At 50.0% G+C, this 24,792-nt stretch overlaps 9 protein-coding genes across 9 annotated transcripts; 5 read left to right on the forward strand and 4 right to left on the reverse strand.

Annotated features, from left to right (window-relative positions):
- Positions 1-228: 228 nt before the first annotated feature.
- K444DRAFT_537121 (uncharacterized protein) lies at positions 229-1,218 on the forward strand (the record flags this gene model as incomplete). Its single annotated transcript, XM_024875442.1, has 1 exon — positions 229-1,218. The coding sequence occupies one exon, from the start codon at positions 229-231 to the stop codon at positions 1,216-1,218; it is 990 nt and encodes a 329-aa protein (XP_024732889.1).
- Positions 1,219-2,361: 1,143 nt separating this feature from the next.
- Positions 2,362-4,213, reverse strand: K444DRAFT_617074 (Nop domain-containing protein). Its single transcript, XM_024881043.1, has 2 exons — positions 4,122-4,213; positions 2,362-4,022 (listed from the first exon to the last, which is right to left on the reverse strand). Exons 1-2 carry the CDS (start codon positions 4,191-4,193, stop codon positions 2,526-2,528), a joined length of 1,569 nt encoding a protein of 522 aa, XP_024732890.1. The 5' UTR covers positions 4,194-4,213; the 3' UTR covers positions 2,362-2,525.
- Positions 4,214-4,749: 536 nt separating this feature from the next.
- On the forward strand, positions 4,750-6,861 carry K444DRAFT_633501 (TPR-like protein; the record flags this gene model as incomplete). The annotated part of the gene is made up of 2 exons (XM_024883620.1): positions 4,750-6,543; positions 6,601-6,861. The coding sequence occupies 2 exons, from the start codon at positions 4,750-4,752 to the stop codon at positions 6,859-6,861; spliced, it is 2,055 nt and encodes a 684-aa protein (XP_024732891.1).
- A 645-nt stretch (positions 6,862-7,506) lies between these two features.
- On the reverse strand, positions 7,507-9,896 carry K444DRAFT_617076 (uncharacterized protein). The gene is made up of 2 exons (XM_024881044.1): positions 8,444-9,896; positions 7,507-8,390 (listed from the first exon to the last, which is right to left on the reverse strand). The coding sequence occupies exons 1-2, from the start codon at positions 9,447-9,449 to the stop codon at positions 7,669-7,671; spliced, it is 1,728 nt and encodes a 575-aa protein (XP_024732892.1). The 5' UTR covers positions 9,450-9,896; the 3' UTR covers positions 7,507-7,668.
- Positions 9,897-10,109: 213 nt separating this feature from the next.
- Positions 10,110-11,214, reverse strand: K444DRAFT_666625 (uncharacterized protein). The gene is made up of 2 exons (XM_024887198.1): positions 10,764-11,214; positions 10,110-10,712 (listed from the first exon to the last, which is right to left on the reverse strand). Exons 1-2 carry the CDS (start codon positions 11,108-11,110, stop codon positions 10,475-10,477), a joined length of 585 nt encoding a protein of 194 aa, XP_024732893.1. The 5' UTR covers positions 11,111-11,214; the 3' UTR covers positions 10,110-10,474.
- Positions 11,215-13,448: 2,234 nt separating this feature from the next.
- Positions 13,449-15,764, forward strand: K444DRAFT_645617 (uncharacterized protein; the record flags this gene model as incomplete). Its single annotated transcript, XM_024885104.1, has 2 exons — positions 13,449-15,621; positions 15,658-15,764. 2 exons carry the CDS (start codon positions 13,449-13,451, stop codon positions 15,762-15,764), a joined length of 2,280 nt encoding a protein of 759 aa, XP_024732894.1.
- Positions 15,765-17,394: 1,630 nt separating this feature from the next.
- On the forward strand, positions 17,395-18,356 carry K444DRAFT_617079 (cytochrome c oxidase assembly protein COX19). Its single transcript, XM_024881045.1, has 4 exons — positions 17,395-17,701; positions 17,753-17,787; positions 17,879-17,993; positions 18,048-18,356. The coding sequence occupies exons 1-4, from the start codon at positions 17,649-17,651 to the stop codon at positions 18,160-18,162; spliced, it is 318 nt and encodes a 105-aa protein (XP_024732895.1). The 5' UTR covers positions 17,395-17,648; the 3' UTR covers positions 18,163-18,356.
- Positions 18,357-19,719: 1,363 nt separating this feature from the next.
- Positions 19,720-21,975, forward strand: K444DRAFT_596194 (uncharacterized protein; the record flags this gene model as incomplete). The annotated part of the gene is made up of 2 exons (XM_024878420.1): positions 19,720-20,617; positions 20,666-21,975. The coding sequence occupies exons 1-2, from the start codon at positions 19,771-19,773 to the stop codon at positions 21,973-21,975; spliced, it is 2,157 nt and encodes a 718-aa protein (XP_024732896.1). The 5' UTR covers positions 19,720-19,770.
- Positions 21,976-22,728: 753 nt separating this feature from the next.
- On the reverse strand, positions 22,729-24,480 carry K444DRAFT_596198 (uncharacterized protein; the record flags this gene model as incomplete). The annotated part of the gene is made up of 1 exon (XM_024878421.1): positions 22,729-24,480. One exon carries the CDS (start codon positions 24,478-24,480, stop codon positions 22,729-22,731), a length of 1,752 nt encoding a protein of 583 aa, XP_024732897.1.
- Between the last annotated feature and the right edge of the window lie 312 nt (positions 24,481-24,792).

Below are 24,792 nucleotides of genomic sequence, written 5' to 3' on the forward strand. Positions count from 1 at the left end.
TCCTTCGACAATTATAAGCTCAGTCTACGCCTCATCGAAGAACGTCGGTCGTCTATAGCAGTCCCACCCCTGCATGACACACTTGCACCTACTCCCCCGCTGACAACGTTTTCGAGTTCACTGCACATCACCACGCACTGCTTGTCTTGAGTGGAAGCAGTCTCTTTTCACACGATCAGAAGTCGCGTTTCAACGTCTGGAAGCCTGGTAACCGAACATCGAGCCACAATGGCTGGAAGACCGAGTATGAATGCGAGGGATTCCTCTGGCAGGAACGTCTCTCTTCTCAACGACGAGCCGTCATCCCAAAATGCTCAACGAAATACTCTCCCTTATCGAAACCTATCGAGCCAACACGAGCATTCGAGTATGATCAGATCACATTCATCTACATCTGAGCTCAGCGACCCGGTGTCTCCCAGCACACCAGGCCTTGTCCGAGCGGACTCATTCGACTCCCAGAACACCCAGGACCCCCGTTCTCCAATCACCCCAGTCTTTCTGAACGATCTCAGGAACACCTCATACACGAGTGCTGGCTATAAGGACCAGGCACACTTTGACTACCGCGACAGAAATACTGGTTTTGAGGAATGCTCTTCGACCGGTCAGTATCAACTCTTCCGGCCTTCATACGTGGATAATCGATCGTCCCCCTTCGCCGAGTCACAGATGTACGATGAGGAACCGTATCAAAACGGCGGCAACTCTGAGCGGGGCCAAAAGAGATATCCGTGCCGATTTCGAGAGAACATGGGCTGTGAAAAGACTTTCACCACCTCTGGACACGCATCACGTCACTCAAAAATCCACACAGCTGAGAAAGGCGTTTCTTGCTCCTGGCCGGGTTGCCAAAAGAAGTTCACTCGCGCAGATAACATGAAGCAACATTTGGAGACGCACACCAAAGACCGACCCCGCTCAACTCCAGCGCAGAAATCAACATTGAAATCAACCCTCACCGTCCATTCCGGCGTCAAAAAGCCAAGTGCAGTGCTCAGCCGGTCAAGTTGTTCCCCCAGCCGAAATGCCATCGCTACGGAGGTTGCTCCTTTGCTGGTGGACCCTGCACTTTACGCCCATTCGACTAGCCCCGGCTCTCCTTATGGTGCGCCCATCAGCAGTTTCCAGGGTCGACTAATGGCTGCTCGCGGCGAGAACTCACCGAGCGGCCTGGACGCCTTGGCGATGGCTGCCGACTATCAGACAAAGTCTTAATTTATCTTCGATGCGTGGGGTGATGGGTTTTGTTCGCGATCAGCTCACTTGTCTATTCGGTGGGATGATGTGTTGCCGACTCCGCTACTGGTCCTCCACACCCTCTTTTATCAGCCGCCTTCGTTGTTGTTCGAAAGCGAAGGATTTCATGCACGAAGGGTTTTAGGGTCCTGGTGGCGTTTTTGTGTGGTTTTTGTGTGTTACATTTCTGCCTCGTCTGTCACGGACCGCGTAGGGTGCAAGCATTGCATGGGTGGCGTTTTGGTCCTTGTGCATCCTGGTACCGGAGTACATATGGGACGGTACGGAGTACAATATATCTTCTTTGTTTCGGGATCGAAAATGGCTCATGAGCTCGACGGCCTTTGAGCGTGGTGCTTTGGTTGGGTGGGAAGGAATACCCGGACGGGATTATGAGGTGGGAAAATATATAAATACACGACGATACCCTTGAATGCAAGTACTAAAATCTCATGGAGTAAATCCATCAAGCAAGAGCATTGAACATCACACTGAGCCTTTGTATCAAAAATCCCAATCAACCTCCTCTTCAACACACTGCGTTCACATTCTGGTCGTCGGCGCGAGTGCTACCCTCGGCCTTAATACCTAGATTAAGGACCCAGATCTGACTTAAATTCCCCTTCACATCGCAATCAGATGTCTCAAAATATCTTAGACACTACATGACCTTTCCCCCTGTATCAGGAAGCGATTTGCTCTCGTGTTTTATTTAGCACATTTCAGCATCATATCATGATAAGTCACTAAAATTATCACCTCAAATAGAAAACATACTTCACTGAATGAGTCGTGTCTCGTGGAGGTTTGTTGCAGATCTTTCGATGTCCTAAAATTTTGTTGAACACTAAGCTGTTCGTCGATTCGAAATAGCTGCTCTCCGATGGTCTGAGATGAGATGAAAAGCATCGAGTCGGACCTCATGCTCGCAAACATGTTTTCATCTCATCTCAGCTCTTGATGCATCTAGATGCATCTGTTAGAGCCTCCGTCGAGTGATTCATTTCAAAGTTCCAGATGAAGTCCTTGCTTTATGAGGATTTGCACCTGGTGACAACATGGCCGGGCTACATTTCGGACGTTATGCAAGGACTGTCACGGATTGCGGGGAAAACGAAGAAGTGGCAAAATCCATCGAATGCTTTGATCCAGGTATATGCTAAGCAGTTGGCTTGCTCGACCCAAGCATTTCGCCGAGTGCGGCGAGCAGACATCTAAACCTCACAACGCCTTCCATATGCCCACCATTAACGCCAAGCTCTGGAGATATCAAAGAATTGTCTTCCCTATTTCTTTGGTAGAGGCGGAGGCGCCATCTTGCCTACGCCCGTGTCGACTCTTTTTGGTGGCGGCCCCATACTCCCATTACTCGAGCTTCCGCCTCCCACTTGCGTGAACGTTCCGCCCTTGAACCACCTATCCTCTTCGGCCTTCCGCTTCCTACTCATCTCAGCCTGCATCTTCGGATCAACCAGTTCCAAGCCTTGAACAGGTGTAAAGGCCAACGAGGACGCAGTTCCAGCTCCCGCTCCAACCGTCGATCCAACCCCGGAAGCTCTCAACCCCTTTCCTCTCAGATCAATGCCCGAACCAGCACCTTGGCCGAATCCACGAAGAGAAGATGCAGAGCCACCAACCGGCGTCGCACCACCCCAGCCTTTGTTCTTCGCGCTGAGCTTCGCTTTCGTCCGTTGATCGACCTGCAGATTCCGAATCCGGCCGTCGTTCGCTTGGCCGATCATACCCAGACCCTTCGTTCCGTCTCCAGTTCCGTATCCAACTTCCTTTTCCTCTTTGCCAAATGCCATCCTGTTTTGCGCTTTTCGAAGATCCGTCATGGCAGTTGCTTCCTTTGCTTTTCGTGCTCGTCTTCCGCCACGTTTGCGAGCGGGCTTGTCGTCTGGTGCGGGAAGAGCTCGTTGGCCTTTATTTGGTGGTGGTTCGGTGAGTTTCTCCAGGCGTTCTAGACAGGAGGCTTTAAGTTCTTCGCCGGTGGAGCCGTCAGGGCTGTTATGTACTCTGTCTACCCGGGCAGCGAGCACAACTTTGGCGGAGACAATGCGCATAGCTTGACGTTTAAGGTCATTGGGGATTCCCCGAATGATGGGTGAGTGGTATAGAAAGCCTTGTTGCCGAACTCCGACATTGGTTGCGAATCCGGTTCCAGATTGCTTTTTGGATCCTAAAGGTGGGAGGTTGCATGCTGGAGTTTTGGCCAGGCCTGTAAGGCCTCCTGCGAAGTTGAGGAGTTGTGCTGCTGTGAGGGATCCAATGAGAGCTGTTAGGTTGGGAGCGAATAGGTTCATCCGTGACTGAACGTAATCTGTCAAGGTCTTCTTTGCTTTGTCGAGTGCCAGAGTCATGTCACAAGCACGCATAACTCTCTCAAGCTCAACTTGTGACATCTCTCGACCCTTGGTTGTTGTTGCTTCGACTGTCACAATCATGACGGATGGGCCATCCAGAACTGATCGTAGTGTAGCACCCAACGGGTTTTCTTTCGAGGTCTGCAGAGCCTTGATGCTATCTCCATCCATAGGTCCATTTCCAATGATAGTAACAACCTTAGCATAATCTAAAGGATTTGTGACCAAAGTCTCCAACTCGGGAAATCGAATCGAGTAATGATCTCGGATGTACTTATGAACGATCATAATCTCGGTATCAATCGACGTCGAGAGGGTATTCGACTGGGTAAGAAGGTGATATTCAGGGTTGTCCTCGATTGTTCCAACGAATGTCGTCTGCTTCTCCGGTGGTAACGATTGAAAATGTGCGATTTTCTGTACAGTCGCGTGGATGTCAGGGCTATTGCACAAAGTAATAGATGTAAACCTTCAGTCTTCCAAAGACGTAGAATGGGACAAGAGAAAAGTACTGACCTCTAAGACTGGCTCCAAAGTTTTCATCAGCTTGGCAACACTCCTCACATCGTCGACGCCTCCCAACTCCATCTTCTCGACCTTGGCCTTGGTCTCCTCTTCATCTTCGACATCAACAGCGGTGTCGTTCACACCCGCCATATCTGCATCTTCATCTACCTCCTCCTCGTCGCCGTCCAGCTCCATACTGCCGATTGCGCCTGAAATCGAACTCGCGTGGCCATTCAGACCATTCTTCGACTCCGCATCGTCAGGGAAGAGGGTATCATTCTGCTGCTCCTCACCCTCGGAGCCCGAATCTTCGAAGTCTTGCAACAGTTCATCCGCGAGAGTCGACATTGTGCCTTGTGGTCTTGCCGCGTAGGTAGCAAGGTTTGTTTTGACGAAGTTCAAGATTTAAAGTCGATGCGGCCACTTGCCGCTAGCGCCAACCTTATTTGGCTCGTTCTGTGAATCTTTTCTGAACTTCAACTCCAGAACATCTCGAGAGATCTTTACTGACCGCACATTCACTCTGTGGGAGTCTTTCACTAGACTTTTACTACGACTTTGATAGTTCCACTGACAATCGGGGCAATACATTATTTCTCGCGGGCTCAGCACTTTCTTTGACACCAAAGCCGCCATCATGGAGTCGGCGCGTGGCCCCCCAAGGGTCAAGAACAAGGCGCCCAGCGCAATTCAAATATCTGCTGAGCAACTTCTTCGTGAAGCTGTTGATCGACAGGAACCAGGTCTTCAGGCGCCCACTCAGCGGTTCGCTGATCTCGAAGAGCTCCATGAGTTCCAAGGCAGAAAACGGAAGGAGTTCGAGGACTATGTGCGGAGGAACAGGATTAATATGAACAACTGGATGAGATATGCGCAGTGGGAATTGGAGCAGAAAGAGTTCAAGCGTGCGAGGTCAATTTTTGAGAGAGCTCTGGATGTTGACGCAACTTCTGTTACGCTATGGATTCGATATATCGAGGCCGAGATGAAGACGAGAAACATCAACCATGCACGAAATCTACTGGATCGGGCTGTCACAATCCTGCCCAGGATCGATAAACTGTGGTACAAGTATGTGTACATGGAGGAGATGCTGGGGAACATTCCTGGTACACGACAAGTTTTCGAGCGATGGATGTCCTGGGAGCCCGATGAGGCAGCATGGAGCAGTTACATCAAGTTGGAGAAGCGGTATGGAGAGTTTCAGAGGGCCCGAGAGATTTTCCAAAGATTCACCATGGTCCACCCGGAGCCAAGAAATTGGATCAAGTGGGCGAGATTCGAGGAGGAGTTTGGAACGAGCGATCTGGTGCGAGAGGTCTTTGGATCCGCTGTTGAGGCTTTGGGCGACGAGTTCATGGACGAGAGGCTTTTCATCGCCTATGCGAGATATGAAGCAAAATTGAAAGAGTATGAGCGTGCCAGAGCAATCTACAAGTATGCTTTAGATCGCTTGGCACGATCAAAATCTTTGGCTCTTCACAAGGCGTATACGACCTTCGAGAAGCAATTTGGTGATCGGGAAGGAGTAGAAGATGTCATTTTGTCAAAGCGGAGAGTCCAGTATGAAGAGCAGATCAAGGAGAATCCCAAGAACTATGATGTCTGGTTCGATTATGCCAGACTGGAGGAGACCTCAGGTGATGTGGACCGAGTGCGGGATGTCTATGAAAGAGCCATCGCCCAGATACCACCCACGCAAGAGAAAAGGCATTGGAGACGGTACATCTATCTTTGGGTCTTTTACGCGATCTGGGAGGAGATGGAATCGAAGGATATTGAGCGTGCGAGGCAGGTATACCAGGAGTGTTTGAAGCTGATCCCCCACAAGAAGTTCACGTTCGCCAAGATCTGGCTCATGAAGGCGCAATTTGAGATCCGACAACAAAATCTATCTGCTGCAAGAAAGACACTTGGTCAAGCCATCGGAACGTGCCCAAAGGACAAGTTGTTCAAGGGGTACGTCGAACTGGAGCTGAAACTCTTCGAATTTGTCCGGTGCCGAACGCTTTATGAGAAGCACATCGAATGGAACCCAGCAAATTGCCAAGCATGGATCAAGTTTTCCGAGTTGGAGCGAGGTCTCGATGATCTTGAACGAACGAGAGCAATTTTCGAGCTTGCCATTGACCAACCTGTGCTCGACATGCCAGAATTGTTGTGGAAAGCATATATCGACTTCGAGGAAGAGGAAGGCGAGTACGACCGGACGCGAGAATTGTACGAGAGATTGCTGGACAAGACCGATCATGTCAAGGTCTGGATCTCTTACGCTCATTTTGAGATCAATATACCCGATGAGGATGATGAAGAAGTGGAGGAAGAGGAAGAGGAAGAAGAGAAGCCTGTCAGCGAGTTGGCTAAGACACGAGCACGGAAGGTCTTTGAGAGAGCACTCAAGAGTATGAAAGACAAGGAGCTCAAGGAAGAGGTATGCAGATTCCCAACTCCTTTTACTAAAATAAGCGAGACGCTAACTTCATCACAGCGAGTCTCTTTGCTCAACGCATGGCTTTCATTTGAGAGGACACATGGCTCGGAAGATGATATCGAGAAGGTGCAGAAACAGATGCCGAGGAAGACGAAGAGACGCCGGAAGTTGGACGACGACAGCTACGAGGAGTATATCGACTATGTGTTCCCAGCAGATGATAGGCAGACGGCGAAGCTGTCCAACTTGCTTGCTATGGCTCAGTCATGGAAGCAGGCTGGCGGAGCGATTACTGGAGATGTCGCGAATGGAGAATAGATGATGAGAGGCGTATCTATATGTAGTTCTTGGGAGTCGATTCAAAATCCAACAGTTTTTGCCTCCAGTTCCCTGCCCGACTGGTCGTGGTCGTCGAGTCGAGCAGGCGAGGCTCGGTTACTTTCCACTCCTAGCTGACACCCGACAATATTTTCCAGCAGCAAACCCAAAACTAAAGAAGGAAAGGACCAAATGGCAAAATTCTCGAGTCCCAGAGGCGGCTTGGGAACTCGAGCGAACAAAGACTCTTAACGACTTTTTTCTTGTTGGCAACATACGTGCTGGTTAGGCACCGCAACTTACACAACTTATGCCACATATAAGTGCAGCTCTTATTAGCATATATTGACAGGAACATCGCTTATATGAATCGACCCACACGAAAGTCTTGGCAGCCGAGGAGGGAAGGCCTCAGCCTCGTCGGCGAGGTTTGGCTCCATAGTGAAGGTGGCTCCAAAGCGACTGGCAATGATTTATGGTCAATGGGAACATCATCTCAGCTGGTCACTTTAACTTCATGGTCCATATTGCATGACTTTCTCTCGAAACGCAGGTCTTTCTCCTATGTCGCCGATCATGGACGGAGGAACTTGCCTCGAGCAACATTTGTCTCCCTCGAGAAAGTATTTCGCGCAGGACATGATTCAGGGAAAGAGATAATCTTCCAGCATTTCATTAAATGGCACAATTCTAGACTATGCAATTTAAGGTATTCTGTACTCACAATGCGTTGAACTCCATCCAAAGTGACAAGATTGCACCCGCTACCCAATGCTCGCTAATACTTCTAATATGCAATTTCACATCTCATCCAATGTACACTGGCATCCTCGAGCCTTTCAAATCCGACGGCACAATCTTCACATCGCTTTTATCAAAATCATGCAACAGCAGCCAGCACAGCATCCTAAAGATCAAGGTGACCCAGATCGTATTTCTTTCTTCCTCTTTCTTTTTCATCTCACTAGTCGACAAGGATCTTTTCTTTGGTCCGGTGGTATTGTCGTGGATTTCGGCGGGATAGTCATGGATGACGAGGGGCCGGATCTCGGAGAAATAGTAGGAGAGGAGGGAGTCTTCTTTATTGGCGAGGACGATGGTGTTAAGGGGCGAGACAGGGTCAGCGAGGACGTTTAGCACTCTAGTGATGTGTGCGACAAGTACACTCAGAATTTCGAGCTGGCTGATTGAGAGGAGGTAACTTGTTGTTTCATCGATGGCGTCGTGAATGGCTTCTCTGACCTCGATGCTGAGGTTGGCTTCGTCCGTGCAGTTCAAATCTGCGATCCGCTTCCACTGCATTGCTATGGTGGCGATTTTGTTGCCCTTTTCGAGCGAGTCGATTCCTTCGATTTCGATCAGCTCTTGGAGCTTCGCTTGGAAGATTTCCATCAGCGTGGTAATCTTCCAGGAAGCTTTGGCACCGATCTTCTTCAGCCACGGGTCGCTGGTTGGGTTTGGGAGCATTCTGAAGTTACTGCCGCGAATGCGGAACACTTTTCCTAGCATGCCAATAATTTCGAATGCCACTATACCTCGTTAGTCCTTACGAGAAGACATGCTTAGTTCAGAGCTAATATACCAGAGAAAATGTGCTTGTGGTCCTTGTTGTACTTCTTCAGCGCATCCGCTTGGCACCCCAGAGACTCTAGCGTGTTTGTAACTTCTTCTATCGTCCCAAACACCAGTTCCAAGCTTTGTGTATCTTTGTCCTTGTTCAAATAAAGATCGTCTTCGAATATATTTGGCACGGTTCCGAAGGGCAAATCCTTGATAGCTGGGCATGGGATGACCCTTCTCTCCTCAAACGCTGACTTTCCGGTTGTTGCAAATACCACCATAACCCCGAGCCCGTGAACTTGGGTCGACGTCAGGATGAATCCATTACCTTCAGCTCTCAAATTCCATGTAGACTGATCAAAAGCTTTCCAGTAGAGTCCCAACATGGCCATCATTTCCACCAAATGACACATAGCAGATGTGGCGTACGGTTTTGTGATTGACGAAGGAATGAAATCCCATGAGCGAGTCTTGCTTTGCAGACCCACTGCGAGAGGATAGTCGGGGGACTCAATCGCACCAGGTCGGGTTCGAGGGGGGCATTTCTTTCGATATTCGATGTCCCATTTCCTTGACATGGATTCTTTGAGCTGGAGAGTTGATAGTAAAGTGACCCAAGAAGCTCGTTCATCATCTGCAGTATGTACCCTCGCCGTTGCCTCAGCCTCGACCTTCTCCTGAGCTCGCGGCCCAAGAACACGCGTATTATTGTACGATTCATCGGTGCCGTCAATGTAATGTATTTCTCGGCCTTGAATTGGGCCACGTTTGTTGTCCGGGTGTGCTGTGAACATTACTGGCGTCTCAAAGACCACCTCTATTCTGAACTCTTGGAAGCGTAGCTTCCGATGCGTCCCCTTGGCCCAGAGGCCCATTACAGATTCTGCACATCTTCGATACCCCTCGGCACTGGAGTAGTATTGTTGGAGGACCTGGAGAACTGTCGTGAGAAGAGCTACGAGAGAGATAATCAGCGCTGAGAGGGCTAAGGTGTTCTGGGAGTTCGGGCCGCTGAGGATGTTGCCCATGGTGCGAGCTCAGACGAGAATTGGAAGAGAGAAAGGCCTTCGGAGCGACGACCTGGGGGAAATAGAGGAAAAGAATTAATGTTCATCCTTTGAACTGTCAAATAGCCTTCGGGGAAAGAAGTTGGTCCGTACGCTCGTCAGAGAATATGCAACTTTTGTCTTGCATCTTCAGCCCCCAGAGCCCAACGCTCAGCCACGGAAATTGGTCCAAGTCGAGGCGCGCAAAATTGGCACAGCTTCAGCCACAGCGGGTTGGCAAACTTCATTCGACGTCGTCGCACCACACTTGCAGACACGTGTTTCTGTTTTCCGCATTGTTTCGGCGGTTTGGTCGAGGGAGGATATTCCGAATACTTGCGATACACAGAGTGAATAGTGTCAACGGAGTTGTAAAACGGGCGACAATGAGGGTCCGAGGTTCTTCTGTCTTTAGCGCATGAAAGTCTGAAAGGATGGGCAATTTCGGTGTGGGAAGAAACACAGCCACACACGAGCCGTTAACCTCTTGTTGCGCCAAGCCGCTCTGTTTCGCGGCATAACACGAGGTTTCCCAGGGAGAAAAACTTAAATCACGGGACATTCGCGCCCAAAGCATGATGAGTTTTCTCAATGGCTCCCGAAGCTAGAACTGAACGAGAAGATTTCGGAATTTCTGAAGTTCCGTCATGTATCCATTCATTCAAGTTCCTAGGTTTAAGATCGAGGCTGACCACATTCTGGGGAAGCCAGTCCAGCGGTGGACGAAACCCCGGTATTAATTCTCAATATCCTGAATCAAGTTGTATATTCACTGCATTCGAAGCTAGATGAACTTCAATACTCTCGAGGACCTGGATATTCAAAGGGAGTAGTCAAGTTGGGTGTTTCAAATGTCCCACTTCTGGATTGGAACATTGAAAATAAGCAAAACCTTTTCTGTTCACCTCGAGTCCTGTTCGATTTATTAGGCATTATACAAGCAAACTCTAGTTGTTACTTAGCGGACAGGTCCTGAACTCCAGTCATAATTTCGTCTTCAACAGCTATCACAATGCTGCCATCAATCCAAGAAGCCCAATCACACTAGCTGCACATCCTGAGACCTGAGTTCGCTCTGCTCCACTTGCAGACTTCAAAGCACTGCTTGCTCCCCCCACGACACTGGAGGCCTTGGAGGCCACGCTGGAGGCCCCACTGACTGCAACGGAGAAGACGGACGTGGCGCCGTTAATGACCTCAGTTGTCAAAGTTGAGAAACCGGCACCTAAACCTGCTGTGGTCGTCCTGTTTTGTGTTAAATTATTTGGCATGGGCATGGAATAGAGAGAAACATACGTGGTGGCCGTGACGCCGCTTGTGTTGGTGATAGATAATATAGAGAGTGTTGAGATTGAACTGGTCGTAAGGGTGCGTCCTTCAGAGTCTGTTGTTGTGATTATGGCCACCGTGACGCTCCCATCGGTGGATGTCACGCGGAGTGCGTTGATGTTTGATTCGAGAGCCGCAATTTGAGTTGCCATGTCGCTAGGTATAGCCGATGAGAACCACCCAGGCATATTGATTGCAAGCAGTCCATCGTAGATGAGAGAAAGTGGATCACCGGCGACTGAGGCAGCACCAGCAGCAGAACTGACTGCTGCCTCTAGCGCAAGGAGTAGAAGAACTCTGAGAATGTGCTTCATTGACTTAAGGAAGAGAAGCTCTCAGAGGCAAGAGCTCCTGCTAAATACACCTGCAGAACAAAGAGCCTGTCATATCAAAGATATGCAGGTCTCCAAACAACAAAGAAAGGAGCAGATTCCAGAGTCTCCTAGAGACAACAGGAGTGCAGTTGAAGGAATATACTCAGAGATGAGTTGGTCTGCAGCCGCGGTGAACTGAGCTGCATTGGTTGCTTGACGTTTTCCTTGTTCGGCGGCCAGAACAGTGATACTCAAAAGGACTACTGTGAAGATTGACGCCAACATCTCTGATGAGCTGGGTAATAGAGGGACTATATAATTTTTCTTTCTCTTCTTAACGATCACAGAGCGGAAAGACGAGTAGAGGATAGCTCATTCAATTTAACTTTCCCATCCTTGGCCTTGCCAAGTTTATGACAGACCATGTTCATTGATTGGGAAGCGTCATGGAAGCGAAAGTACATCAGACAAGGGCAATTTCAAGGTACAGAAGCAGAGTGCAACCAACGAAAGTAATGTCACGGGCCTTGCCGAGTTCTTGCAGTACTTGGGCCAGGGAAAAATGCTTGCCGTTTAGTTTGAAGCTCTGCCATCTGCTCAGAAACCTGGTTTGAAGCCGATGATGATTCGGCAAGCGACCCCGCAGCCGCAGCCAGATTCAAATGTGGCTGAAAGTGCTGCGCTCTCTCGAAGGGTGGAGCGTTGCAGTGAACAGGAGAGAGGGAGAGGCACGCCTTGCTCTGCGCTTTGTGGAAAGATAGGATTGGGAGCGGGGCCACTTAGCTGATATGCTTCCAGATGTTGCAAATCCGAGGCCAGCGTAGAGCCATTGTCCAAGATACAGAATGTGTGGTGGATGCAGCTTTCAGAAGAACGTCCCACAACAGCGTATCTCTTACCGAATCATTATTGGAGACAGAAACTGCGAGACGAAATTCAGGAGAGACAGTTAGACGAGGATTCAGGAGACGACAGAAAGTACGGAAGTACCAGTACCCGCTCGATGTTTCTAACGCTTTTTGTGCATTGCGTCACGTGCTATGACATCATTAGATTAGGTAAGGTTGGTTCTCAACGACACCACGTGCCTGACACGTGCCTTACACGTGCCGCGGATGGGGGGTTGGAACTGTGGGAGTCGCGGCCGCTCCAAGTAGGTTTGGACCGTCACCAACACACATCACATCGACACATCCACACCTCACCACACCCACGCCCACACCGAAATCAGCTTCCTCGTGATCCGGGCAGTGTGACCCCGGCACCTCATTTTCTTGAGAAGAAGAGGCAAGAATGACATGACAGACGTACATCTCAGCCATAAGTGGCGCAGCGTTCAGGAGACCCCTAGACCTGGCCCCCGCCCCTCCCCCTTTTCAACCACAGCTCGCTCACTGGGGGGCCACCGACTGAGCTCGAGCCTTGAGCTCGCCGCTGCCGCGCAAGCAGTGCCAGAGTCAGTGGCTTGTCCGTCCATTTGGTCGTGCAGCAGATGCTTGGTTGGGCTCAAGATGCCAGAGCCCAGATGACGATGGTTGTGAGCTCTTCGGGAGAAGGGTTGGTTTGGGCGGCCCTGAAGTGTCGGAATGTTGTTTGGCATGCCATGGCCCTGTTCGAGGGGGCTGCCCTATGAGAAATACTGTGCCAGCAAAGAAATAACTTGACTTGGTCTGGTGCGGGTGTGGCGAAGGGCAATGCCAGCCTGGTCTGCACGATGATGGTACAGTAAATTTCAGCTCGCCGGCGGAGGCAGGGCACATTCGCAGCGTATCCGTACTGCTGCAGCGCGCACCGAGTGAAACGCCAACGAAATCGGGCGATTCGATGCAGAAATGTGGATTCCCTTACCCCTTGGGCCCTTGCCCCCCCTTCCAATGCCCAATGAGTTCGAGCTGTGAAGTCAGACCCCGACGCCTATCGAGGCAAATACTTGCATCTGTGCTCGGTGTCGAACGGAAACGGAGCCAGTCTGCCTGGGCGGCTGGGGCTGGATCAGGCGTTCACCGCATCTCCTTCTGCCCCTCCATCAGTTGTCCCTCCCTTCCTTCCGTCATCCAGCACAGCGCAGTCACATTCACATTCACCACTTTCGCATGCATTTCACTCTCAAATTCACCTGCACTTTCACTTCCACTTTTACTTTCACAACGACACCGAGTCTATATTAACGATTGGCGACTTGCGCATCGTTGTCGAGTTCTCGACGCTCCACTACGTGCCATCAATTTTCGGACTCGTCAAGCCTCTATTCTAGCACACGCTTTACACACTTGGCAGGAGCAGCCTCGGTCGCATCGCACGAAGCAACAGCCGCTTTACATCCACCAAAATGTCTGCAATGGATCCTTACGATGATGACCGGCGGGTACACCGCCACAGGTCCCATCGTGATAGAGATCGCGGCAGAGATGATAGAGACCCTCGGTATGTCGAACAAACGCAAGAAACCTATATTCGATCCCCCGTCGCAGCCGCGCCTGAACCACCGTATGCTGGGCGAACTACCGATATGATACGACGGCCTGTTCGCGAAGACAGTGACCTCTCAATCGAAGAAGTCAGAAGAGATTTCCCTCCTCCAGCCGGCGCTTACGTTCAACAACGAGCTTTGGTACGAGAGGATCGGTACGGGCCGCCAGTTCGCTCCCGATCCGCCGAACGTGGTTCACAATATGGAGCATACCTTGGTGACCCTCGCCGGTCAGATCGCGACTTGGACGATCGTCACAGCCGTAAGAGTATGGTCTACGCAGAACAAGAGATCAAGCCACGCCGCCGGTCGCTGTCGCGAAACCAGAAGATCATCGCTGCGGTTGGTGGAGCAGCCTTGGCCGTTGGGGGCAAAGAGTTCTGGGATCGTAAACAAGCAGGAGATGGTCCAGTCTCTCGCAATGTCATCCAAACAGCCGCTGTAGGCGCAGCCGGTGCATTTGCAGCCTACGAAGGTGCCGAACTTTACGCCAAGCATGCTGGCAAGTCCGAGGAGAAGGTGAAGACATATGTTGCTCACCGTGGCCGGAATGGCGAGGTAGCCGAGTACTACTCCTCGGACGAAGAAACCGTGAAGGGCGACAAAAAGAAGAGTCGTCGTAAGTCTATTGTCGAGAGCGCTTTGGGTCTCGCAGGCCTAGGCGCTGCTGCGAAAGCCGTTACAGGGAACAAGAGCCACAGCAGGCGCGGGAGTGACGACAGCTTCGATGATAGTCGCTCACGACGCTCACGGTCTCGAGGGGGCAGTGGCAAGGCTCCAGAAGGAGCTGCCAAATATCAGCAGGCAGCCAAGGCCGCGCTTCTGGCCGGTGCCACTGAAGCTTTCCGTGTCAGGAATGAACCCGGAGGATGGGCAGGAGTCAAGGGGAAGCGTATTCTCACTGCGGCTATCGGAGCTGGTGGTATCGATGCAGCAGCAGACCGTGATCCCGACAAGAAGAGCAAGCGTCACATCCTCGAGGCTGTGGTGGGAGGCCTTGCTGGTAACCGCGTGATCAATGGACCACGAAGCACTGTGGAAGACGACGGCAAATCAAGCCGGGGTGGTAGATCACGATCAAGATCCAGAGGCCCATCAGGGGGTGGTGCAGGAGCTGGTCTCGCAGCGCTTGCTACAGCTGGCTTGGGAGCACTTGCAGGAAAGAAGTTGCTGGACCGCTCTCGCTCTCGATCCCGCGGCGGTGATTCCCGACGACGCAGAGACAGCCCGGACTCCTATGATAGCAGAAGCCCGTCCCCAAAACGTGGCAAAGACCGCAAACGAAGCAAGAGTGTCACAGACTTCGCCAGAAAGGGTCTTGCTGTTTTTGGAATTGGTGAGGCGGCTGAAGGTGGAAAATCACGCGAGAATGTGAGGGAGGTCGAGGAGACCCATATCCGTCGAACTCACCGAGGCGGTGGTAGTAGAAGAGGATCCGGATCTGATGAGGACTACAGGGATTCCCGACGCTCTCGGGATGCTGGTGGATACGCCGAGTCTCGTGGTGACCCTTATGGGGATTCACGATATGCCGACTCGCACTCAAGCAACGTCGGTTCGAGGAGTGGTGCGGGTGGCCGCTCCGCTCGCCAGAAAGACGGACAGAGGAATAAGCGTATTGCAGAGGGGAAACAGGATGCCTCGGATTCGGATAGCAGCTTGGGGTCCTCGTCAGGTGATGAGAAGCGAATCAAGAAGATGAAAGGTAAGCAACTTCTTACAGCTGGTTTGGCTACTGTTGCAACCATCCATGCTGCACACAACATCTATCAGAGCATGGAGAAACGCGATGCGAGACACAAAGCTGTGCAGGAAGGAGAGATGACCCCGGAGGAAGCACGGAAGCTCAAGGCCAAGGCTACATTGCAGGACGCCGCATCTGTTGGAATTGCAGCACTCGGTATCAAGGGAGCAATCTCAGAAATCAAGGAGGCGAACGAGATGCGGCACGAGTGTAGAGAGTTCCGAGAGAAGAAAGAGGAGCGTCACAAGAAGCGTCTCGAGCGACAAAGGAAAACTCCTTCAAAGGGGAGCGAAAGTGGTGGGCGGAGACGCCAAACCAACGGTTACACTCAAGCACCGTATGATGATGGTTATGAGCGAGGGCCCCGCTACATCGACGACAACCCATACTATTCAACCTCCGCCCTTCCCGCCCCTCCCGTCGGCTACAATGGGAGATAGACGTCCTCATCATGTACGCCACCACCTCTTTCGCTTTGGTCATCAACACATAGCGACTCCTGAGCTGAGCTCCTTCAGACTTCACGACGTCCACGAGTACGATCGTCACGAGGATTTCGTGAAGTCGCTTGCAATCCATTATGATATGTCGAAAGCGCACGCGTTACAACATTCTACCTCCTCTGATGGTGATGATCAGCATTTTCGTTATTTTCATTGGAGTTATGTCATCGGTGTTTTCACAGGATGGAGAGAAATAGAATCACGCAAGCACAAATCCTTGCATAAAGAATGATAACTGATTTTCAATCATTGTGCACAGCTCCCCGCCATCATCATTAAGCAACGCTGCAAGTGACCTGCCTCGACGCAAGCTTGTAACATCACACGTTTCCGAACCGAGTCGGCCATACCACAGTTGGGCAGGGTAGCGTAGATACGGACGGGCCGGATCGTTGGGTACGCGGGGGACAGAGCCATGGGTGCTAGGATTGGACTAAATTCCTTTGGATCGGAGAATTTGTGGGCTGGGTCAGGGAAGGATTACGAATCTCCTCGGTTTTTCATTTGTCTGCGTTGCTTCTCTATTTGCTAGGTTAGGAAATCATAACGAATCTCACGATAACGATTGGGACGGGACGGATGGCAAATAAGCGGTCAAGGCTGCAGGACGGTTACGGTGCTAGTTTAGTGGCGCCTTTAAACAGAGTATGATAGCGTGGCTTGCAAACAATCGAGAGCAATCTTTTAGTGCCGATCCCTGAAATGCTTGTTTGCGATTAAGACAGCGGGACGGGAATATGCGTGGGCCGGACGTTGTCAGGCTTGAGTGGTTTCGGGAAATGTGGCGTTGTTGCACGCCCGTACTAGGCCATCATTTGTGAGCCCAGATGCGTGGTTTCTGCTGAGTGATTGATTTGTCGAGCATGACGGTAATCGAAAAAAGGTGTCGAATCTCTCGATACTCTGGTTGGTCCTGCGACTTGCTCCAATCCCAGTAGCTTCCACTAATGGGAAGGATGTTTGAGCAGCTGCCAGAAGGTTGTCCCAGCCTCTCGCCGATGCTGTGCAGGTGACCATTTTGGAGCAGGCCAAGGTCTCCTTTGGCAAAGTGGGAGGTGTTGGGCATTTAAGGCCAACGTGCTTCTGGTAGAAGGTTCAGAGCTGAAGGCTTGAACTGAAGCAAATTGTAGGGTGTTTGAAGGCCGAAATTTGAAGCCTGCCATGCCGTTAAGAGAGAGCTGATGAAATGTCATTAGCATGGCTCGGGCAAGAAGGCAAGTCCGTCAAGTTGACAGGAGTTTAACGGCGCTTCTGTGCAACGACTTGAAGGCACCGTGAAATTCATGGCAAGGTAAAATACTCGTGTAAGGTCTCCACTCATGGTGTGACGGAAGCACCGTGCTGAAATCGCTTGGTCAGCTTGCAGCCGAGGGCGAAAGTACCAGTAGGCAAATACTGCGAAATAATACACCAATAGCTGCAATTGTGAGTCTTGCTCTTGCGATTGCACTTGTCTGCAGTTTCGAAAGCAAAATGGTAAGATAAGTCTTGGCGTGGAAGGAAGACACTTGTGTCAATGAGAGCCGAAGAAACTCCTCCACTTTCCTACAACCACTACCACTGTACTCGTGTCTCTCCGCTCGCTTGATCCTTTAAATCCAACAGAATCCCAGAAGGTATAAGAACCAATTTCTAAGCGAATAAAGTTCAATCAAGCTTCAGAGAGAGAATTTAGAGGCAAACCAAGGGGTCTTTGACCTGAAGAGAACCCAAAACGGAAAGTGGGGCAGAGATCCGGGGTTTAGCGTCGGCGAGAGCTTCAAAAAGGTTCCGACATCGTCAAATTCGATTTCACCAAGACCATTCAATACCACCTACGAAATGAGCGGATTTGGAGCGCCGGGCGGTCGCCCGGTAAATAGTAAACCTACTCCGTGAGTTACATGATCAATGTCACATAGCACGAGGAGCTGACGTCAATGCAGACCCGAGCGAGGAAGCTTTCCTCTCGATCACGATGGTACGATTCTCCTGCGAGACTGGAGCTTTGCTCAGTCTATCCTTGGGGTTGAACGGTTGCAAGAATATCTGCTGATCTAATGCATGGCCAGGAGAATGCAAAGATGTCATGATTGGCTATCTATCGTGCATCAAGAAGTCGAAGGGCATGAACGACGACGAGTGCAGGAATTTGGCGAAATCATATTTGGGCTGTAGAATGGACAGGTACGTTGAATTACAAGATTCGGGCTTGATATAGTCTGCTGACGTTATTTGGAGGAATCTCATGGCCAAGGACGAATTCAAAAATCTGGGATTTGGTGACGGCAAACCGGCGGCTGAGCTTAAAAAGGAAGGGGATGAGAAAGGGAAGAAGGGTGAGCTGCGGTGGTAGAGACTTGGAGCACATACCGGCCTATTTTTCTGGCATGTAGAAGGCGTTCGGTTGGGTATTGTGGAGTTCCGGGGGGTTAACAGGACACTCCAAAGATTGCTCCTTAAAACTAATACTTTGACAGCCCAAAAAGAAAATGTACATTTAGTTTAAGGGTCATCCTAATATCTACACTAAACGTTCCAGAAATCAACCATTTTTTGTTGTTATCTATTGCCTATTTCCCTTCTAACTTACCATTGGGCTTTCTTCCTCACTTCACCACTCTCCTAGCCGCTACCTGACTGCCACTTTCGCCCTGTTTTGATCATCTTATTGCAAAAGACACTTCAATTATGCCAAATGGCATTGAAAGTGAGTGCTAATAAACAATTGCACGTCGTATCACAAGATAGTGAATGTGAGTATACGCTCAGTGCTTAACGGATTAGGTGGAACACGCAAAAATTGGATGACTATGAATGAAGGGGAAGTGTAGCACATATGGAGGAGTTATGCGAAGGTGTTTAAACTACCAGGTGATTTGTTAATTGTAGTTGAATTTGTATTTAGATAAAGAGAAGTGAAGTGAATCCAAAGAAAGCTAGATAGACATGTCTCTTCATCAAACATATCGCCCTCTGTATTGAAGAGCATCGGTTCCTAAACTCGGAACCGTTTTCCAAAGACTTGTTCAAATCTTCGAATCATTTACTGCTTTTAGTTTGAGTTGTACAGGGATGAAAACACTCAACTTTTGCCTGGAGCATTGGATATGGCCATGGGGAACAAACGTAACAGAGCCCAACAGCCGTTCAATCAGCCAACAATCTGCCTATAGGGTCATAGAAGACGACTAAGTGACTGAATAGTTGAACAGACTCAAAATTATTTTTTATGCCAATAACGCTGTCTGAAAACTATTCAGACTGTGACAGACTGGTCTACTCTGAGATACCTCTTGTTGGCTCATCCATTTGACCTTCATTATAATCAAGGGCGTTAGTTGCAAACATAATAGAGTACCTGAAAGTTAGTCACCAACTGATAGGATTGAATCTCCATTGCCCAATTTCTACAAGGTGAAGGGAAGCTATCTAGTTAGCGAGTAGAAAGATACCTTTCATGAATGAATGTTCTTACTACGGTCCCTGTGTAACACCGCAACTTCAAGCATTGTGTGAAATCCACTGGCCAGAACATACCTGAATACAAACTATTCCTGGCCTTTACAGAGCCCTAATTTCAATTTACACCTGTGAACCATTGACCGTTTTCCCGAACATTATTCTCACAGAGGCTACCAAACGTGTGATGAACGACATCATTTTGGCAAATTTTAAAGCAAGCTCCGCGAAAATTGAAGCCTCCAGAATATCGAATCTCATAAAATTTTTAACTTTAAATTCCTTAAAAATCTGCATAGTGCAAACTACCCCCGGACACATCCTCCAGGTGGCATTTTGTGAACAATAGGGGTCATTTCGCTACAGCGCACGGACGTCTTAGCAATGGCGCCTCAACATCCAAGCACGCCTGCCAGCCCCTGCCCCTCCTCCATAGAGAGTCACTAGGCCTGATCGACCATCCAGGACAAATCTGGCGCACCTAAATGAAGTGCTCCAAAAGATGGCTTCAATAACAACCCCCATTCGCTGTTCTGGCCTCGTTGCCGTTGCTCTGATCATCAGATCCAGGGATGGTCCACGGTTTGTCTTCCACTACCCTCCCCGACCCTCCACCGAAGCCTCGCAAGAGGAGAGGCTCTATGGAACAGAGCTAGACGAGAGCGAAGTTGAGGAAAGTTTGCTGGAAGAGGCTGGCAGCGATGAGTCGGATCTTGAAGATGGTGGATACTCCCTTCCTCGCCACAACAAGGTTGAGAAGGAGGACAAGCCCAAGCTGAAGAATCACGTGGTAGAGTTGGATCTGGAGGGAGACGACCATTACGACAAACCGAATGGCGAACATGTCGTCCCCTGGGAGCATCTCTTCGAGTTTGATACCACCGATCTAGAGAGCATTTTGACACCATCACGAGCATATCACAAGAAGAAGTTCGAGATGTCTCTCGATCCTCTTATCTTTATCACCTATCCCATACACATCCGGGAGGATGGCCTTTGGAAAAAGAAGAAGCCAAAGAAGGCCAAGAAGTCCAAGACCGAAGCATCCGAACCCAGCGCGGCCCCAGCTGAGACGACATCGATTGAAGAAGAGATGAAGGACGTCAGCCTCGGAGAAAAGCCCGGTAATGCGTCTGAAGACGGCGATGACCACGGAGGAATGACAATGTTCAACGCTGTTTTCATCCTCAATCCTCGGAAGGATCAGGCAAGAGAAAAGATCAAGGACATATATGAGCACGTCATCAAGAAGTTCAACAAGGCATTAAAGCATGCCCAAGCATCTGCGAATTACGTCTGGAAGGAGTCTGAGATGATGCTTTCCATGAAGGAAAAGGCAAGGGAAGAGCGTAAGTCACTACAATCTGTATCCATAATTCATACTCACAAGGAGGCAGGACGTCCGATGAGTTGGTTGTGGAATGAAATCTTGATCAAATCAACACTCGCTGCTGCGATTCGAGATGTTTACCTTGCAATCTCCAGCGACAAGATTGCTACGGTCCGCTTTGCAACCAAGCCTCCTTTGGACTTGTCACTCCAAGTCCCTATTCCGAATTTCCTAATGAGCCTCCCAACCTCCGCCGATAAGGCCATGCCGGGACTACTCGTCACAACCGCTAATCCACTCGTCGACGAAGAAGGCAACGAGGATCCTACGCATCTCAACAAACATTTCGCTCTCCTCCTCCTCAACGATGAAAGCAAGATCGTTGCCGAGATCCAAGCCGACGATACTGACCTCTCGGAACCACTGATCGAATGTATCCGACTCTGCAAGCCAACTCTCTCGTTCCTCCAAGTTGCGCAGACCAACGCCGTCGATCTCAATAGTCTTCTAGTTCTTGCTCAACACCTCATCTACTGGCGTCGAGCCATCGCAATCCCGCCTCTTCACGCTCGCGAAATGTATATTGTCTCCCCAAACTGTGACAGTCGTAAGCTACCACTGGCAAGCGTTGCATGGAAAAAGGCTTTCCCACTTGCTCCCTCTCTCCCAGGCTTTCTTGCAGCCCTATCGACAGCTCCTCGTCCTTTCAAAAACTTTGCACCGAGCAAGGACCACCGTCCAACCTACCTTGATATGATTGCATGGCTTATTCGTGGCGGATGGGTTACACAGTTGCGCACCTTCGCCTGGATCCTCGTCTGGCCTGAGATCATTTACGAAGTCCAATACCAGCTTAAGTCCGAGGCTATCGAGAAGTCGAGGAAGGGTGCCAAATCACAGAGTGGATCGAGCGAGTCGACAGAGTCAACCGACGAGTCCAGTCCGGAGAAACACAGCAGCATCGATCCATCTGCCCCACTCACCACCGAGCAGGTCGCTGAGAACGCTCGTCTTGAACGACTTGCAGACAAGCTCGCAAAAGAAGCCGCAGAAACCGCCGCAGATTTTGCCAAGATGCCAAACCCTGTTGCTACCGAGCACCCATCAATCAACAATGCTGAGCATCTCAAGCACATCCCTCCATACATCATCAAAGATCCTCACAAGGTTTCCCATGAAGAGTCTCTCTACATCGCAGCTCTTGGCAAGAGATTCACGGAGCCCAAGTCTAAGGAGTGCTGGACCAAGTTCACCAAGTATTTCAACGGCTGCGAAGCGCTGGAGATGATTGCTCTGCAAGAAAATCGCAAACGTAAGGAGACTTGGGGAATTCTACTGAGCTATCATGAGCATTTACTTTCTTGCAAACACTGGTAAGTTTATGGGTGGTAGCTTTTCTGCGTACTAGGGGGTTTTACGGAAGTTGAGGGTGGCGTTGTGATTTGAGTAGATGATACCCAGGAATGAATTGACTTTTGACGGAGATTTTAAGACTCACAAGAGTGCTGCCGTCGTGATCGTGAATTTCAAGCTTGTGCTTCAAGAACTCGACAGCTATATTTCCACAGTGACACCAGGCAAGATGAAGACGATGATCAAGATGTTCAGGTGGTATATTTCATAATCAGTAACGTCTGCATAAGGTAGGCAAGCACGTAAGTAGATAAGACGCCTGAGCCCGAACAGAGGAGAGCCCATTCATTGTCTGAGATGGGTAGCAAAGGTACAGCAATGCAAAGGTATCACAGCGTGGCCATCGTGCCAGTCAAAACAGGCAATAAACACTAATGTAATAACAACATATGGAGGGATGAATGCTGCGACCCAGAGCGAACGACAAGCAGCCAGTGCAAAACATCAAAACATCCATGCTGGAACTCGTATTCTGCGAGTACACTCAAGCAACGCCAAGCCTTTCCTATTGACTGCTCCAAAACTACCTCCGAATGCACGAACGCCGAGCAAAAGTTAAAATAGTATGAGGAAAGTAGGAGCAACGAAGACAAAAAACCCATGTATGCCCAGATTCTGAAACCTAACCCTATCCGTGAAAAGAAAAGTAAAATCCCATCAGTGGTGATCGTGAAAGCAACTCATCGTAATGCAAATGAATACAGCAAACGAGGACGTTTATTGAGTAAGATCCATTCCATACTCGTCTTCTTCCTTGAAGCTTATCGAGCCTGCGCCACTGCCACCACTGTTGTGTCCACTCCAATACTGGCCTGGACCACCCATGCCTGCATTGCCAGCATCACCAGTACTGTGATTGTCGGGGCTCAACGATGTGTCGAGTTGACCTCCTTGAGCTGAACTACCGATAGCATCCCCCTTGACATCGGTGTGCTTTGGAACTCGAAGACCGCTTCCGGGAGCGCGTGAATAGTGGAATTTTGCCCCATCATTCTTCAACATAGCATCCATCAGCTCGGTGTGCATTCGCTTCTCATCCTCGGTCTCTTCAAATGGGAAGGTTCCGCCCAATTCGGCAATGATGTTTGCAAGATCCTCTTGCTGTTGAAGCTTAAGATGAAGCATCCACATCAAGTCGCGAGTCCAGCTCACGGCACCGTTGAGAATGTCGCCTTTGTTGGGGCCTTTATCCTTTTCTTCAATTGGGATGCCTGTGGTGATATTGCCAGCAGTGGCTCTTCGTGCTCCTGGCCCAGCTAGCCCCGATGTAGCTTGAGGGGGGCTCATACCGCTGGGTGGTGCTGACAGTCCTGCGAGGGTAGGTGACAACGGCGAGTTGTTCTGCAGTGCTTTGCGGACTTTCTCATCTTCCAGCCGGTGCATGGGAACAAGGTGACTCAATTCTTGGATGCGTTCGTTGATGTTATCGCGTCTTCGACGTTCTACCAAGTTGTGAGACTCGCGTCGTCTTCTCCTCTTCATTTCTTGAGACTGTAACGCTGGAGCACTGCCAGCTTGGTGACCGTTATTCAGCTTCGCTGGCATTGACGTGCCTTTGAGGATATCAGAGATTGCCGGATTCGGATGGATGCCTTGAATTGGTGAGAAATCCGAACCGCCGAAAGAGTTGAGACTGCTTGGAGTCTGGTCCCACTGACCAGACAGAGTCTTCTGATGTCGGTGATTGTGTGAGGTTCGAATGGGCTCTGTTGGGAAGTTTGAATGTTCGGCAGAACCAATATGAAGAGCTGACATGACCGGAGTCTTTGGGGTCAACGGGCTTCTGGTATTAGAGCTCTTTCTGCCTTGCATTACTTGGGACAACCGTGGCCGTTGTTTTGCGTAATTGCTTGCATCCCGTGTGTCTGATCCAGGAACGGGTGAACCAGTATAGGAATTGGGCGAGTGTAAAGAGTTTCCGAAGGCGTGTTGAGGCTGCATATGTCGAAATTGTGCGTGGTTAAAGTTGTGAACAAAAGGGCTCTGGATTGGATCTCCATCCGGAGTGTTCGAGAACCCATTTATGTGATTTGGGTCGACCGATAACGCCGCAGCACCATTTTGGCCGTTGTACATGTTCTGGGGGAAATCGAAGTCCATGCCAAACTCTTGGCCGTTGCTCTGCATTCCCGCTTGATTTGAAGATCCCAGGCTGTCAAGTAGTTCGTCATCACCAAATGTCGAGATGCCCTTCGAAAAACTTGCGCTAGGATTTGATGCCTGGGCATTGAAGTTATTTTGGAAAGAAGATCCATATCCACCATTCGGGATGGCGACGCCATTCGTACCCATCGTGAGGTCGCTTGGATTGATGCTTCCTCCGTGTGGGCCAAATTGGTTGAAATGTTGCTGCGGTATGTTGAAGCCCTGTTGGGCGCCTCCAATGAATCGTTGGTTGTTATGGGACGAGAAGAATTGATCTTCGGGTTCGTCCTTGATGAATGGGCTGGACGCACCCGTGCCAGCCATGTTCGTCCTCTACTCAGAAGTCGTATGACAGATTATGACAACAATGTAGATGGTAAAAGCTTGTCTGAGAGGTGCTCTGGAGCAGCAATTGTAATAGCTAGAGTGTGTGACAAACATTAGCCTCTGTTGGATCCTCAAAGATCGCTACAGAATAGAAAAAGCAAGCAAGAAAAACTTGGCAACCCGGTGAAGAGAAAGAGGAAGGCGTGGTGGGTTGATAAAAGAATCGAAGTTGACGCTGAGTCTGTTTGGAGCAATGCTGAATGAGCAGGTCTGCAGCCCTCCTCGCTGCCAGATGCTGTATGAATATGT

Source organism: Hyaloscypha bicolor (genome assembly GCF_002865645.1).
Source record: "Hyaloscypha bicolor E unplaced genomic scaffold K444scaffold_124, whole genome shotgun sequence".
Lineage (NCBI taxonomy): Eukaryota > Fungi > Ascomycota > Leotiomycetes > Helotiales > Hyaloscyphaceae > Hyaloscypha > Hyaloscypha bicolor.